Raw genomic sequence first — 15,190 nt, 5'->3', positions numbered from 1 at the left:
AATAATACACAGACATTAACCAGAATAAAAAACAAATTAAACACTTGGGAAAATGTCATCAGGATGAACACAAATTTACAATGTGAACACATGATCTTTACAACCAAAGTTAGACTTGAGGATAGTGGAAAAAGTTGATGTTGATTATTCCTCATTCTCTTTCAATTGCACAACAATATGATATAGTCCGTGGACTGTGGAGAATATTATAGCATTACTTCTACCCCACATACATCTTGCCCAAATTAGATTGCGAGTCGAATTCGAAGTATCCGACATGTGATCGCCCATGATTTGGTTTCTCTGTGTGTTAAAGTGAATACAAAAAAGAAAAAAGATGCTTTCATGTTTTCCTGCTCGGCAGTAATCCCACAACAACCTGTCACACCGGGGATTACTTCATGTGATATTGGCATCATTGTGAGATGGTGCAAAGCAACTGTGATTGTTGAACATCTTTGAGGTATGCATGGTTCGCTGATGAATCCATGTTTGAGGTTGCACTCACATTTTCTGAACTCTTTTGTGAAATGATTTAGATACATAATACTCAGTTAACATTTTTACTGCAATGTTTCTGTTTTGGTCTTCGTTCTGAGTTTTAAATTCTTGCTTAAGGACTGCAGAAGCCACGGGTGATGCATGGATGGGGTTGCAGAATATTTTTCCTCTTGCATAAAGATAATAAAAAACTGTTTCTTGATTAACAACGAATGCAATGTGCACAATGTATTATCCCGGTTGCATTTTACTGTTAAATAATCGTTTCACGCAATTGTAAAGGGGCACTACACTCTGCTCGCAATGTAGACCTTATTGGAGAACATGCGTAAAACCCTTGTTACTGGGGATTCTGTAAACCATGTGCGAAGCGCATGAAATGTATCTGGGGAGTGAAATACACATTTAATGAAAAGTAGGTTACTGTTCACTGTGCCACCTCTTGGCTCCTGGTTCCCAGTGGGCAGACAAGAGGCATGTTACTGCCTGATACAGATGTATATATCCCCACGAAATGTACAGCAGTAATACTGAAATGTCTGTATTGAAATCGGTAAAGATTTTTAAATAAACGGAGTCATTTTCAATTATTTGCAAATTGCATGAAGGTTACTGCCAAGATGTGCACTTGCGTGCACTGTGGTCCGCTCTGTGCAATTTTCCTTGCTTGCACTATAAAGGGCATCAAAGGCATGGAATACATGCAAAGAAGTTTAAATGCCATGCGAGGCATGTAACATGGATTCCTATGGTATCCCCCGTCTTTTAGAATATGCTAAAAGCTGTGGGATTCCATACTAATCTAGTTCATTTACACCAGCATCAGAATAAGATGCTGACGTTCATGCATTTCTTTTTGGCAAGCGAAGTGGATGGGAAGGTGGAAACGGTGATTTCATGTTATGCCTCTACTCCTCTGCCTAAAAATTATAATCTCCCTCGTAGTGGTAAATAAGGTGTTAAACCATGCGTAAATCCCCAATTTTACCACTCATTGGGATTGTAAAATGAAAGTGTTTCCACTTGCTCCTTGCTTGGAAATTGAATCACGGTTGCTCGAGACTGTAACACATTGACTGAATCCCTGGCCACATGATGTACTTGGGACATTCCTTGGGTCACTTAAGTTAAGGTTCCAGGGAATAGAAGTGGCAAACGTGTCTCAGTCTGATTGGCTACGGAGGTAAAAGGAGCCTGCATCTGGCAGCCCTGTCCCTGGACACTTCCTGATTTTGTAGGTCTAGGTGCTGCCGTGAGGAGAATATCTCCCCTAGGCCTCCATGGCCCAGACCTCTGACATGGGGCCCAGCCAGCCTGTGTACCCTGCTTCCTGCCGCAGGCTCTACAGTGAGGCGACCAGAGTGTCGGGGACTAGAACCCATCTGCTGCGTGTTGAGAGATTGGGAAAAGAAAGCTGGGTGTGGGCCCTGAGTGTGGAGGAACGGCAGAGGAAGGAGAGATTGGCCATAAAACCCCAGAGCCATACAATGCTCCCAACCAACTTCCAGGGGAAAGCGGGTACACACGCGCACAGCATAGTAATCTGTTGGCTTTTAAATGTTTAGATGATATCCATTCTGACCAGTAGCGCTCTAGGGATCTTGGAGGTAGTTAAAATAAATGCATTCCTATAGCAACGGTGTTTGCGACATTGGGGCGATGTGTGTTAGCCAAAGCACAATATCGGGGGCCACAAAGGCTTCTCTAATATTCAAGGACGTCATTTCACCAAAATGCCAGGGGTAGCGGAAGTGACATCACAGTACCACGCCCCCAAGAGTGACATCACATGAAGTGATGTCATTTGACCACACACCCCACAGGAAGTGATGTCATTAGACCACACCCCACAGGAAGTGATGTCCTTCGACCACGCCCCCACCATGACATCACAGAAGTGGCCTCATAAAGCATTATCCCTCAGTGCACTAAGAAAAAAATGGTTACGATATCAGTGTATTGTGACATTTCATACAACAATGGATCATCATATGTAGCAGTGTCAAGGTCCATGTTGCCACGTGAAGTGACAATCCCCTCTTTATGTGGATCTGCCCTTTTATTTCAACAGGACTACAGAGTGAAATCACATTCTGGGGGGAAAGGGACAGATAGGTGGGCATGGGGATATTCATGTATCATATGGTTATCATTCAACCTTTAATAACAAATACAATGATTACAATCTAAATTCCATTAAAAGCCAAAAGTTAGAACATATAAAGGAATGTTTAGGCTTTTCTATGTCCTGGTGGTGGTAAATCAGTGCTGGCAGTATTTACCACCTTACTCTACTGTACTTGTTTTTCACTAAATAAAAAGTCTTAATAAAATAAATGCACAAAAATACAAAGAAAACAAAGGGATGCTCTCATCCGCATTTGCCATAGCTCAGACATTAGGTTACCCACAATCCTTACAATAAAATGGGCCTTCATTCGTCTAGCACAAGCAAAGCATGTTTTAATAAAGGATAACATAAGGGACTGGCAATTTTGAGAGGTTAGGCAATACAAGATTAAATGAGATGCCCAGGATCGCACATGTGTTATGGGGTGAAGCTGGGATGTGTGCCAACTCTGGAAACTCTGCATTTGAACACTTTCTTTTCCAGTTCTTACCATGAACTAAAATAATCTAATTTTATAAAACTGACTTGGAAAGTACACAAATCACATTACCAAACATGACCATTTTTAAAAGCAATATATTATAGAAGGGTGTTATCAATATGCACTTCAACTTTGGCTATTGCACGTGATCAACAGAATTCCCACAGGAAGGAAAGCATGCTACAAGAGTTGTGCCGTAAGGAATACACAAACTATGGACACCACAGTGAACACAGAAAGCATTACACAATGAATTGATCAAAGCAGAATGTACAGACAGGGAATAGGTTTAGAGCCTCAGCAGCACATCATAAAATATCCTGACGTGTGATATTTAAGTTAGGTGAAGAATGGAATCTTACTTCTTTAGATCATGCAGCCTTCTGGGGCCCCCTCCAAGTGGGGCCCCGGGGCAAGTGCCCCTTTTTCCCTCCAATAAAAACTGCCAGCCACAACATTTTAGGGGGACTGGAGCGGCAGGGGCAGAGCCAGCCAGAACATTTTAGAGGGACTGGAGCGGCAGGGGCGGAGCAAGCCACAACAATTTAGAGGGACGGGAGCAGCACGGGCGGTGTCAGCCACAACATTTTAGGGGGACCGGAGAGCAGTTTTGAAAACTGATCGTGAGTGGGATCATTAAACCCATTGCGCCCAGGAGGCTAAATAGCTCTTATGCCTTGCTTTGTCCCATTAGGTGCATCTTTAACTTTAACCCCAACTCGGCATGGGCCCATCCAAAATTGTGTAACAAGTGGGGCCTGTAGCTAATGCAGTAGGGCTCACCCTAAGGGCAGCCCGAAGAGGGAACTGGGCTTGTTCTGCCCGCGGCCGAATCCGTAGGGGCTACTGAGCATAGCGAGAAAGAGCAAACCCACCGAGCTGGGATAGCATTGCCCCCCTCAGCCCCTGAGAAAAATGTGTAAATGAGGGGTTACAATAGTGAATTTTACAGTACACTTTGTGATAAATCAGGTAAAAAGTCACACAGTTTACAATCATTTCTGTAGGGCAAGACATGAAAAACGTCCATTAGATGCCAATTCATCAACAATGCACAGGAGCATTTTCCCCACTTTATGTCAGTTATTATTATTATTAATTTATTTGTATTAGTTCATAAGAACTTTTTCAAAACAAAAATGTGTTCATCAATTAAACCATATTATTCACTCATAAAAACGAGACTAGTATCATACACCATTTTCATAACTCTCTAAAATGTGTATATTGCTAATTACAAATTACAAGAATCATTAATGTATCTCGTTAAAACACCAAATATATATGTACATAGGACATTTAAAAGCACAATCGCTTATGTAAACATTTCATCTGACGAACTATTCAACCAACAAAAACAAACTTGTGCGTATTCAATGAAATAAATAAATAGAAAAAAATCTGAATTACTCTTTCATTATTTAACAAATGTGGTCCTTCATTTCTTACGGTGTGTTACTATTAGTTCTTTCCCCAAGCAAAAAAAGTGCAACGTGCATAGCCCCGGAGTCTGTGCTCACGCAATAATCCCAGAACTCAATAGAATCATCCCGATTTACAAATTGGCCCAGAATGCGCATGTGAATGGAAGCCAGCTCTCTGCATTCAGTGAACACATGCCGGCCGGCTCCATCTTGTCCTGTGATCTGCATATGCAACAACGTCTGTTTTCAATGGGCATTTGAGTGCACATACCTTGTATAACCAACAATGGTAACTGGTTTATACGAAGCCGCAATACCCGGTCACGAACAGCTGGACTGGGACTATGTAATAAATACGGTTGTGCTTTAAGATACTACACACCCCACAAACGTAGAATTCTTTAGACGATTCAAGTGTTCGTAGTTGTTAATCCAGTCCCTCTGTTTAACTTTGTTCTTAAATATACTTTTCATAATATCATAACAAGTGCCTCTCTCAAAATCTGGGGTCTACTCAATACAGGCAAATAATTATTTGTTTAATTGGACAAAACTGGATGGGCCAGAAGGGTCAGAATCACAACTGCCCCCAAGCATATCAAGTAATGGACAGGTGGGAAGCATTAAAGATTTAATATATAACAGCCCTCTACGTACCATTACCTGCCAACTAAAGGAAACCAACCCAGTCGAGGGGGCCAACTTCAACATCAATCTCCAGAAGTTACCTTCTAGCACGTTCAGCCATTTTAAATCCCCCATAGCCTGGGCATCCAGGCCCTACAATATTGTTGGGCAAAAGCATTGATTATAGAGCATTGATTATAGAGCATTGATGCTGCAAATATGTGCCGCCGCCGGCAGCTTAACAAGCCGCCGCCGGGCCCGGCACATATTTGCAACGTTAGTAAAATGAATTTGGTGCTGCCGCTGTCGACGGCGGCGGCACCGAATTCATTTTACTAACGTTGCAAATATGTTCCGGCGGCGGCTTGCAATGTTGTTAAGCTGCCGGCGGCGGCACATATTTGTAAATTCTTTAGTAAAAAATGAATTGCCTGCATCGGCCGTGACCGGTGGTGACCGCAGCGGTTAACTCACTCACCTGCCTGAGCCTCGACCTCGTCAGCTGAAGTAGTCACTGGCCTGCCGCGCCTGCCTGGCCTTCAGTGGGGTGGTGGTCGATCGTGGTGGATGCCTGTAGCCTGCCTGGACACAAACTGAGGAGCAGGCCAGGCAGCACGAGAGGAGATGCAGGCAGCACGAGAGGAGAAGCACGCAGCGCGCTCGCACGTGCAATAATCAAAATGGAGGTCCTGGAGGAATGAAGGACAAGCGTCGCAGCACACTGTGGCCACGCCCCCCTCCTCTGATTGGTCAACAGCCAGAGGTCGCAAGAGATTGACAGGGGTCGCTGGCCAATCGCCAGCGGTCGCTCTTGCGACCTCTGGCTACCCCCAAATGACGTCCCTGCTAATATTGCAGGCTGCCCATCTAAGGCTGAGTGGGGGCTGCAGCACAGTCTGCGGTGATGTAAGCATGGCACTATAGCGGGAAGATGATGTATGGAACCATCCCTGCCCAGCGATCCCTTGCCCAGTGCTAGGGTGCACATCATATTGTAATTATGGTAAAAGTGCACATGTATCTCTCGTGATGTCTCCTGTATGTGTACCAAGCTCCCCACACCTACCTTCAAGCTCTTGCAACTTGCCCATTCATCCTGCTTGATTACAGCACAGCAACAAACAGTGGGACTGCTGTGGAGGATGTATTATGCCCTCTTGTAAAATGCTTCTTGTCGAAGCACTATGTTCCCTCATAAATAAATGAATACAAATCCTCTGTCGCTCCTCCACTCACCTCCTGTTGCTGTCCCTCTCCACCTCCTCCTCCCCTTCCTCTTTACCTCTCACTCTCTGGTCTTCCTCACACCCGTCGCACTATTCCCTCTCCCCCCCACTACCTTTCCAACTCTCCCCATTCCTCACTCATCCCTTATTCACCTGGCCCTTCCTGTTCTCCTTCCACTCTCCACCAGCACTCCTACTTTTCTCTCTACCCCGCCTCGCATACTTTCCTGCACCGCACTCTGGCTCTATCGCCCTGCTCACTCACCCCACTGTCCCACCTCCTCCTCCTCCTCCTCCTCCGTCTCCTCCTTCCTCCTCTCTTCCTCTTTCATTTCTCGTCTCTGTCTGCCTTCTTCCCACCACCGACTGGTGGGGAACTTACCCTTTTGACAGGAGCCACTCATACACCCCACGACTTCTGACGACAGCTCATTACTTCAATGATCACAGGAGCTAAGCATCACTGCCATAAATATTGGAAGTGTGATTTGCAATTCCCACATTGCGTAACATAACATTTTATTTCTTGTTAGCAGCTCCTGTCATGTTACACATAGTCCTACCTGAGAAATGCGAATTCTGAGCCATTAACAGCATAGTGTCACCTCCAGCGTCTACATAGTGCTGCCACAATCTTATTAAATGTTATGTGAAGTCATGCCATGTTATATTAGGACGGGTCAGGGGCTTATGGTCCTCCTTTGATGAGCCTCGCTATGACTCGATTGGCTGATGAGGTGTCACATCTTCTACCCACGCTTTGCTTTTCTTCAATCTGTTGAATCATTACAAGTATGGCGGTGCGGGAAAATAGTGGCGGTAGCGGAATTACCAGAACGTTTCCCACACTGCCATACTACGAGTGTGACCCTATGCTGGAAGTAAATCCTCCCACTTTCAGCCGAAAATCGGCGGAATTACTGCAGCGGTAATTCCGGCGGTGGTAATTCTGCCAAAAACGCCCCATAGAGTCCTAAGGACTCTCAAAAAATGGGAATTAACTCTGCCACTGCCACTTGTAATCCGGCAGTAATTCTGCCAGACCAAGTGGCAGTAACGGTAATTCCGTTAGGCGGTATTGCAGCGGATTTACCGCAGGAATACCGCCCAACTTGTAATGAGGACTTCATCTTGAAAAATATGTTGGTTCAAGGTTCTGCTGAACTTTAATAATATTTGTACATGTACAAAATTGTGTTGGTTTACACGGGGACAGGCTGTGTCGGGTTTGGGGGGAGATCAATGGAAGTCAGAAGATTAGTGGGTGAACATGCATGCATGCTCAGCTTTTCTGAGCAGTGTTATTCTCATTCTGATATAGTGAGAGTAGGCGAAGGAGTTTCCTAGGGAGCCTCCCAGTGGCTAAACATGCTGGCCTCCTCTGCTAGCTCTTTAGAAGTTTGGGATCTCAAGGGAGACAGCATTTTAGGGGTACAAGGTGTGTGAAGGGTATATCCGTGGAATTCCCACAAGATAAAAAGGTGTAAGATCAGAAGATTCAAAATATGCCTCAATTTGCACGTGTGCATTTCGTTTTTTGTGAAAAAATATTTCAGGAATCAGGCTCACAGAGTGCTTCTTCCCACACCACCCCACTGTAACTTCCTCTCCTGAACCCACACCTTCCAGCCAAAACTGCATGCACTTAAAATGTCAAGTGTGTTTTCTGGTCTGTACCATCTGTGGTACAATGACCTGGCACACTTTCATAAGTTTAGACGAGTCAGTGCGCCCCAAGGTGGCTTCATGTCGCAGTCCAGCCTCTAAGAACGGGGCGGGCATCGAACCCATGCTGCTCTGCTTTGTCTGGGTTCAAAGAGAAGCGCGTTGCACCCGAGCTATCCTCCATGGCAGAACATGTACAGAACATCAATTCACAATGTGGTTGTGGAGCCATATAGTTTCAAACTAAGAACACATCCGTGATGTCATCAGACCCATACTCGTGCTACATCTTGCCACTCGCGGATGACCTAACTAACCTGCATAATACCTACCTCTCAAGAAGGTTGATGCTCTGATTACTTACCGGTAATCTTCATTACTCCTAGTCCTACTCTTCCTCGTCACAGTACTTACTTCATGAGGTACCTGCCTCCGACACAGGACCTTCTTCTATTTCTTTAAATCTCTATAACTCCTCCCCCACATCCATGTCACTCAGTTTCATATTACCAAGCCGGAGCATGGGACCTTCCCCGGAGGGAGGGTGAGGAGGGTCGTCAGTACTGTGACGAGGAAGAGTAGGACTAGGAGTAATGAAGATTGCCGGTAAGTAATCAGAGCATTACCTCCACGTCCACTCTTCCTCGTCCCAGTACTTACTTCATGAGGTATACCAAAGCAGCGGGGAAAAGGTCCCAATGAGACACAGAGCCAAAAACAGTGCAGCAAAACACACCCACAATAACTCTTAAATCACATCCCCACAGACAAAAACTCCAACCACGAAGGAACCAACCCCCGAGTGGGAGAAACTCAACCCATAGCGGTTGATGAACATGCCTAGACCAGCCAAGGCGGCAGCCATACAAATCTCTTGCAGAGAAAAACCCTCCTTGCATCGGCCCAGGAAGCCGCCAAACCCCTGGCAGACCGCCCCTGATTGTGCGCAGGCACAGGCAGGCCAGAAGCCACATAGGCCCTAGAGATCACAACCCGGAACCACCGGAAAATGGAAACCACAGATGCGTTATGCCCAGCCCCAGCCGGACCACAAGCAATCAGAAGACTATCAGATTGGTGTAAAAAGCAAACCAAGCCAAATACTCCAACGCGTCCCGTCGGACATCAATGTTAAGCCGAGCCACCTCCTCAGGCGTTCTTGGATCATGAAAGAAGTCAGGGAGAACCAGACCCTGAGAGGTGTGAAAACCGAGAGACAACTGAAGGGAGAAACATCGGACCACACCCCGGCACCACCGAGTCTGGCAGCACCCTCAGGAAAGGAGCGTGACATAAGAGAGCCCCAATCTCCCCAAGCCTACGGGCAGAAGTGAGGGCAATAAGAAAAGCAGATTTCAGTGTAAGATGTTTGATATCAACCTCAGAAATGGGCTCAAAAGGAGGCCCGTGAAGGAACCGTAATACAAGAGGGAGATCCCAAGAGGAAAGCCCTTTTCCAGCACAAGGACGGGAAGAAGAAAAACCCTGGATCAATTTCCCCACCAACACCTCCCCATCCAAGTGACCGTCAGAGTCCCCCAAAAGTAATTTCATGGAGGCCCACTGAGAGCGAAGCCTGGAAAAACTGCCAGGCCCCTGTCAAAACCCCTCCTGGAGGAACTGAAGGATAGCAGAGGCCAGAACGCAGGGGAGGGATCCCAGACCGCCCATACCAGTCTCGGAAATGGCCCCAGAGTCTGCCTAACACCTTCAGAGTGGAGGGTCTAAGAGCATCCATTTGGACCCAACTACAGGATCTGAGAACCCCTGAGATATCAACCTAGACTGAGCAATAGCCACACCGCCCATTGCATCTGGTGGAATTCCAACCGCAGATCCCCTTGAAGGGGACACGGCCACCTCGGAACCAGCCAAGGTTCCTAGGACCGAAGCTCCAACAGAGAGGGGAGCCAACTCCGGCGGGACCAGAACGGAGCTAACAACAACACAGTCACCCTGGACACTCTGATGCGCCAAACCACCCGGGGCAGAAGGGGAATAGGCGGAAAGGCATAAAGGAAAACCCCAAGGCCACTGTACAGAGAGGGCGTCCATCCCCCAATACCCTCAGCCTGAAACCTAGAGCAGAAGAGGGGAACTTCTGCTGAGGCCGGGGATGCAAACAGGTCTAGAACCAGGGACCCTGATCTGACACAGGTCACCGCAAAGACCTGGGCCAACAGGACCAGTTCCGCAGAGGAGTGAAAACCGGCGTCTGAGAAGATCCGCTTGAACATTGTCCACCCTTCTGATACGTGAGGCCACCAGAGACACCAGATGAGAGTCCTCCCAGGTGCCTATCAGCGCTGCCAGAGCTTTCAAGGAGTGGCCGGAACCCCTTTTGCAGTTGACATATGCCAAGGCCGTCGTATTGTCCGATCGGACCAAAAACCGCCGACCGTCCAGCAACTCCTCGAAGTACACCAGAGCTTGGACAATGGCACAACTTGGATGATCGCCGGCTCTCCCCAGATCTCACAACCCTTGAGCTGAGAGGACCCCCAATGTAGACCCTTTCTGCTGGTGTTGGTAGTAGGAGAGGCCACAGGAGGAAGGACCAAGCACACCTCAGCCTGTAGACCTGAAACCCCCCGCCACCATAGCAGGGACACTCGCAGCGCTGGGGACACTGAAAACAAAACTACGAAAGCTGAGATGTCGGGAGCCAGTGGGAGAGAGTATAAGACACCAGGAGATGTAACCGAAGACGGGCTCAAGGAACTGGAAAACATGCAAGACGCCACGTGCCCCGTAACTTCAGCAACAGGCGAGCCGAGACATACTGCCTTCTGAGAACCCAGCCCAGAACAGCCAGCAAGCGCCCCCCCTGCACAACATCCAGAGTACGCTCTCCCCAGACATCCGGACAAGCAGTGCAGGGTCTTGAGACCCATAAGCAGGTGACACATCCTAGAAGGCATAGGGACCAGGAACACCCGCAAGTAGAAAACATGACCCTGAACAGGGAGAGGAACGGGCAATACGGTAACCCACAACAACCGTTCGGAGAGAACGGATCCCATGGCCAACTACTTGGACCGTGAGCTGGGTACCAAAGTCCTAACCATGCAAACCTGGACAGGAGGAGACAGGAACGGCAACTGATACCCCCTCCAGAAGGAGCCCATTACCCAGGAAGCCGAACCCCACCGGTCCCACACAGCTCCGAGAAGATAGAGACGAGGAGCCAGGGAAAACCGCCAGTCACTGCACTTGCACCAGAGGGAAATCACAGGACGTTGAAACAGGCCTGCGCCACAATATAACAGCATGCTTGTCAGCCCACAAAAAGATCTGACCTATCAAAAGGAAGATACTGGACAGCCCAGAAGTCCAGCAGACTATGGCCCCCTCAGCTGACAGAGGAGCCACCAGGCTGTCGTCAAAAGGGCAGAGTACTGTCACAAAGCGGGGCAAAGCAATCCATCCCGGATAGCCGACATCAAAGGCAACCCCCTACCTGAGGTATGCCTATACTGGAAAACCCACTGAAGTGACATCCCCCTCCACCGGCACCAGGGGTTCTGAGAACCCCTCTAAGCACAGACATGTGCCACCATGTGCCCTATCACTTCCCACAAGTCTGAGAGGAGGCGTGAAAGCAACACGTCGGCACCGGAGGACCTAGGCCCTAAAAGAAGAGACACTGGGAACCCCCTGCATGGCCGTTACTTCCATGATGCATTTTCCATAATCCCATGCCGGACAAGGGAAAAGCAAATCAACTCCTTCGACTTTCCCTCGCGCAGTTTAGAGGAAGAGGACAGGACAAGGAGTCTGCGTCCATAGCTAGCACAGACCCAAACACACCACTAACACGCCACATGACTGAGAGGTGGCTTGAGCCCTGTATCCAGTAGCTGGTAGCCCCATGCTCTAGATCGTTCCAATGCGTCGGTCTAGGAAGGTTGAAGGACCGAGTCAGCACCGCTGATACTCAAACCCGAAGTGTAGACTATACCAGGCCGGTACCCTTCCGGCCGCTTGCAGACGTGTCCAAATCCGCGCCGTATTCACAGGCAGCACGCAAGGAATGCAGCCAACATCCGGTGCATCCTGGGCTGTGTGTGTCTGAGGAGCGCGTGGTATGTGACATGCCTGTGACAGTACAGAGCCCCCACACTTTCAAATACTCTGTCACAGACACCCCACGACAAGAAGCAGAGAGGCCTCACAACAAAAAGGGAAGGCTAGCCCATACCGCCAAGTGCTTGCCATCATTTCCAATAAAGATGTGTACACAGAGCACGAGGTAACGGCCTTTCGAAGGAGTCAAGATGCCATACCAGCAAGAGAGGGGAAAACATCAAGCACAGTCCTCCCCTCTCCTTACCTTCCCCCAGATAATGCAGCTAACATCCGGTGCATCCTGGGCTGTGTGTCTCTGAGGAGCGGGTGGTATGTGACATGCCTGCGACAGAACAGAGCCCCCGTAGTTTCAAATACTCTGTCATAGTCACCCCACGACAAGAAGCAGAGAGGCCTCACAACAAAAGGGAAGGCTTAGCCCATACTGCCAAGTGCTTGCCATCATTTCCAATAAAGATGTGCACACAAGGCACGAGGGAAACGGCATGTTGAAGGAGTCAAGATGGCCATACCAGCAGGAGAGGGGAAAATATCAAGCACAGTCCTCCCCTCTCCTTACCTTCCCCCAGATAATGCAGCTAACATCCGGTGCATCCTGGGCCGTGTGTCTGAGGAGCAGGTGGTATGTGACATGCCTGCGACAGAACAGAGCCCCCGCACTCCCAAAGACTCTCTGCCACTGTCACCCCACGACAAGAAGCAGAGAGGCCTCACAACAAAAGAGAAGGCTAGCCCATACTGCCAAGTCGAATCAAGACGGACAAAACAGGAGGAGAGGGGAAAAACATCAAGCCCAGTCCTCCCCTCTCCTTACCTTCCCGGGGCCGTGCAGGACCCGGGACACAATGCTCACGCTGCGGTCCGGAGCCCAGCAAAGAACCGAGCGAGGCAATCCAGCTCAACTGTGACCCAAGCCCCGCAGGGGGCCCAGGAGCAGCGCCGCACCTGAGGGAGCCGAGGGCCCCGCCACACAGCCCCCCCCAGGGGGCCAGCAATCGGTGCTCCCTGGTGCCCCGCACCGGGAAGAAAAAGTCCAACCTGCCGGAGGCAGGAAAAATTAAAACTGAGTGACATGGATGTGGGGGAGGAGTTATAGAGATTTAAAGAAATAGAAGAAGGTCCTGTGTCGGAGGCAGGTGCCTCATGAAGTAAGTACTGGGACGAGGAAGAGTGGACGTGGAGGTAATGGAGTATTACACCAGTCTTCGTGGCGAGTGAGTGTATTGTTTAGTATGGATCCGATCTTTTTCTTTTCTTGCATGTGCACTCTTGACTTTAACATGTCTAGATTGTAACTGTGGCCCACACATCTACTGATGCCAATGTCTTTTTTCTGTCTTGCAGCACTGTGTCATTGCCTGCTGCTGACCACAGTGACCATGGGAAGATAGTTGCAGCAATACGGGCAGGTAAGTATCAAGACGTGATGCACAGTCAAACACAACTTGGCGACTTTCAACTCACACATTTCATTGGATTTCATGTACAAACGTAGTGCAACTAATTGAATATTATTAAATCTACCTTTAAAACTCTGTATGTAGACGAACGGCTTTCTTGTGCGAGTACTGCACACTTGTGAAATCAGAGATATGGAATAATAGGACAGCAACAGCATCTACATCTTGTCTCGAAACTAGAAAGCTCTTGTATGACTAATTGGTGAACAAGTGGGGTCTGACCTTCCCATACACGTTTACTGACAAACATCTGGTTTTAGTGCGATTACATAAACTGAAAAAGAGGCTCTCTTCAAATGAACCTCCAGATGTGTCAAAAATAAAGGGGGGGATAGAAGAGGGGAGTAAACAAGCCCGCCCTGTTACTACCAAGCAGTAGGGACAGGCTCGTTTCTAAGAACACCCTGCAACAGCTGGAGCTGTATCTTGAAAATGGTAAACAAAAGGGGTATCCCTATGTACTGGGAAGGCCTTAAGGGCATCAATAACTGGTGAACAAGTGGAGTCTGACCTTCCCATAAAGTGTACTGACACACATGCGGTTCTAGTGCAAATAGGTGTTGTCTTAGGTCAGACATCAGCTATTTCATTGCACAATCTAACTCACAAAAACACAAATATATATTGCCACTGTGAGGATGCAGTGTGAGTGTGTGTGTGTAGTTTGTGGATATATGTGCAGTGTATTTGTGTACATATATGGAGTGTGAGGATGTATCTGCAGTGTGAGGACGCATGTACAGTGTAAAAGGGCAATACGAGGGTTAAGTACCAGAGTGAAGGCGCTGTTTGAGCGTGCTTGTGAAACGTGTGGGTGTACATTGTGTTCGTGTGCAGTGTGACATGTATGTGCAACGTCTGCATTATTACTGCATCGCACATTTTATCTTGAGAGAAAAGGAAGCAGTCTCCCTTGATAGACATAGAAGGAAGGAGAGAGAGAGAGAGAGAGAGAGAGAGACCAAGGGAGAGAGAGATTGATTGTTGATGAACATTTCAGAGTCGGACTTCAAAAGTCAGGGATAGGGCTGTTCTACTCCTTCACCAAGGTAGAACAGCATCATACTTCACTGACAGGGAGTGTAAGAAGAAGACACTGCAACAAATGCAAAGGAGTGCTACTACTAACATACTTTCTGCTGTCAACTGCTGAAGTGGTAAATTCTTCCCTGCTTCCCCATGCTCCCAAGCCCTTGCATAGGTCATTGGATGCTCCAGCCCAGCAATCAGGGCATTGTTTAGGCACTCTCCTGGTGCGCCCGCCCAATCACAGCTCTTGATTGGCGGTTCAACCCGGGCACATGATACTGGTGCCCGCATACAATTAAACGCCCCAGGGCAGCCTTGCCAGGGCAGGCACCTTCCTTAGGGCACTTTCTCTCTATTTGCCTGTTCGCCTGGCACCCTAGCCCTACCAGACACCATGCCCTCAGCAACAGCTACATCCACGCAAGGAATGTCTACTGTGAATCTCACCACTGTTGTATTTTGACACCCTTTTTTGTTTCCCAGAGTGTTCCAAATATAGGTCAAACAAAAGAGGTGATGGCTGGAAGATTTTGAATTAATCTGAACCTCTGGCATTG

General features: G+C 48.0%; 1 protein-coding gene across 1 annotated transcript in view; it reads left to right on the top strand.

Moving 5' to 3' along the window:
* Positions 1 to 15,190, top strand: part of ASB14 (ankyrin repeat and SOCS box containing 14) — a 453,165-nt gene that overhangs the window by 128,189 nt on the left and 309,786 nt on the right. The window contains exon 3 of the mRNA XM_069643678.1: positions 13,489 to 13,553. Within this exon, the coding sequence (XP_069499779.1) occupies positions 13,489 to 13,553 (65 nt within the window). The remainder of the gene's footprint in view (positions 1 to 13,488; positions 13,554 to 15,190) is intronic.

This window comes from Ambystoma mexicanum, chromosome 2p (assembly GCF_040938575.1).
Source record: "Ambystoma mexicanum isolate Mex_15411 chromosome 2p, UKY_AmexF1_1, whole genome shotgun sequence".
NCBI classification, from domain to species: domain Eukaryota; kingdom Metazoa; phylum Chordata; class Amphibia; order Caudata; family Ambystomatidae; genus Ambystoma; species Ambystoma mexicanum.
Note: the sequence above shows the minus strand (reverse complement) of the source record. Positions and strands in the feature narration are given on the sequence as shown.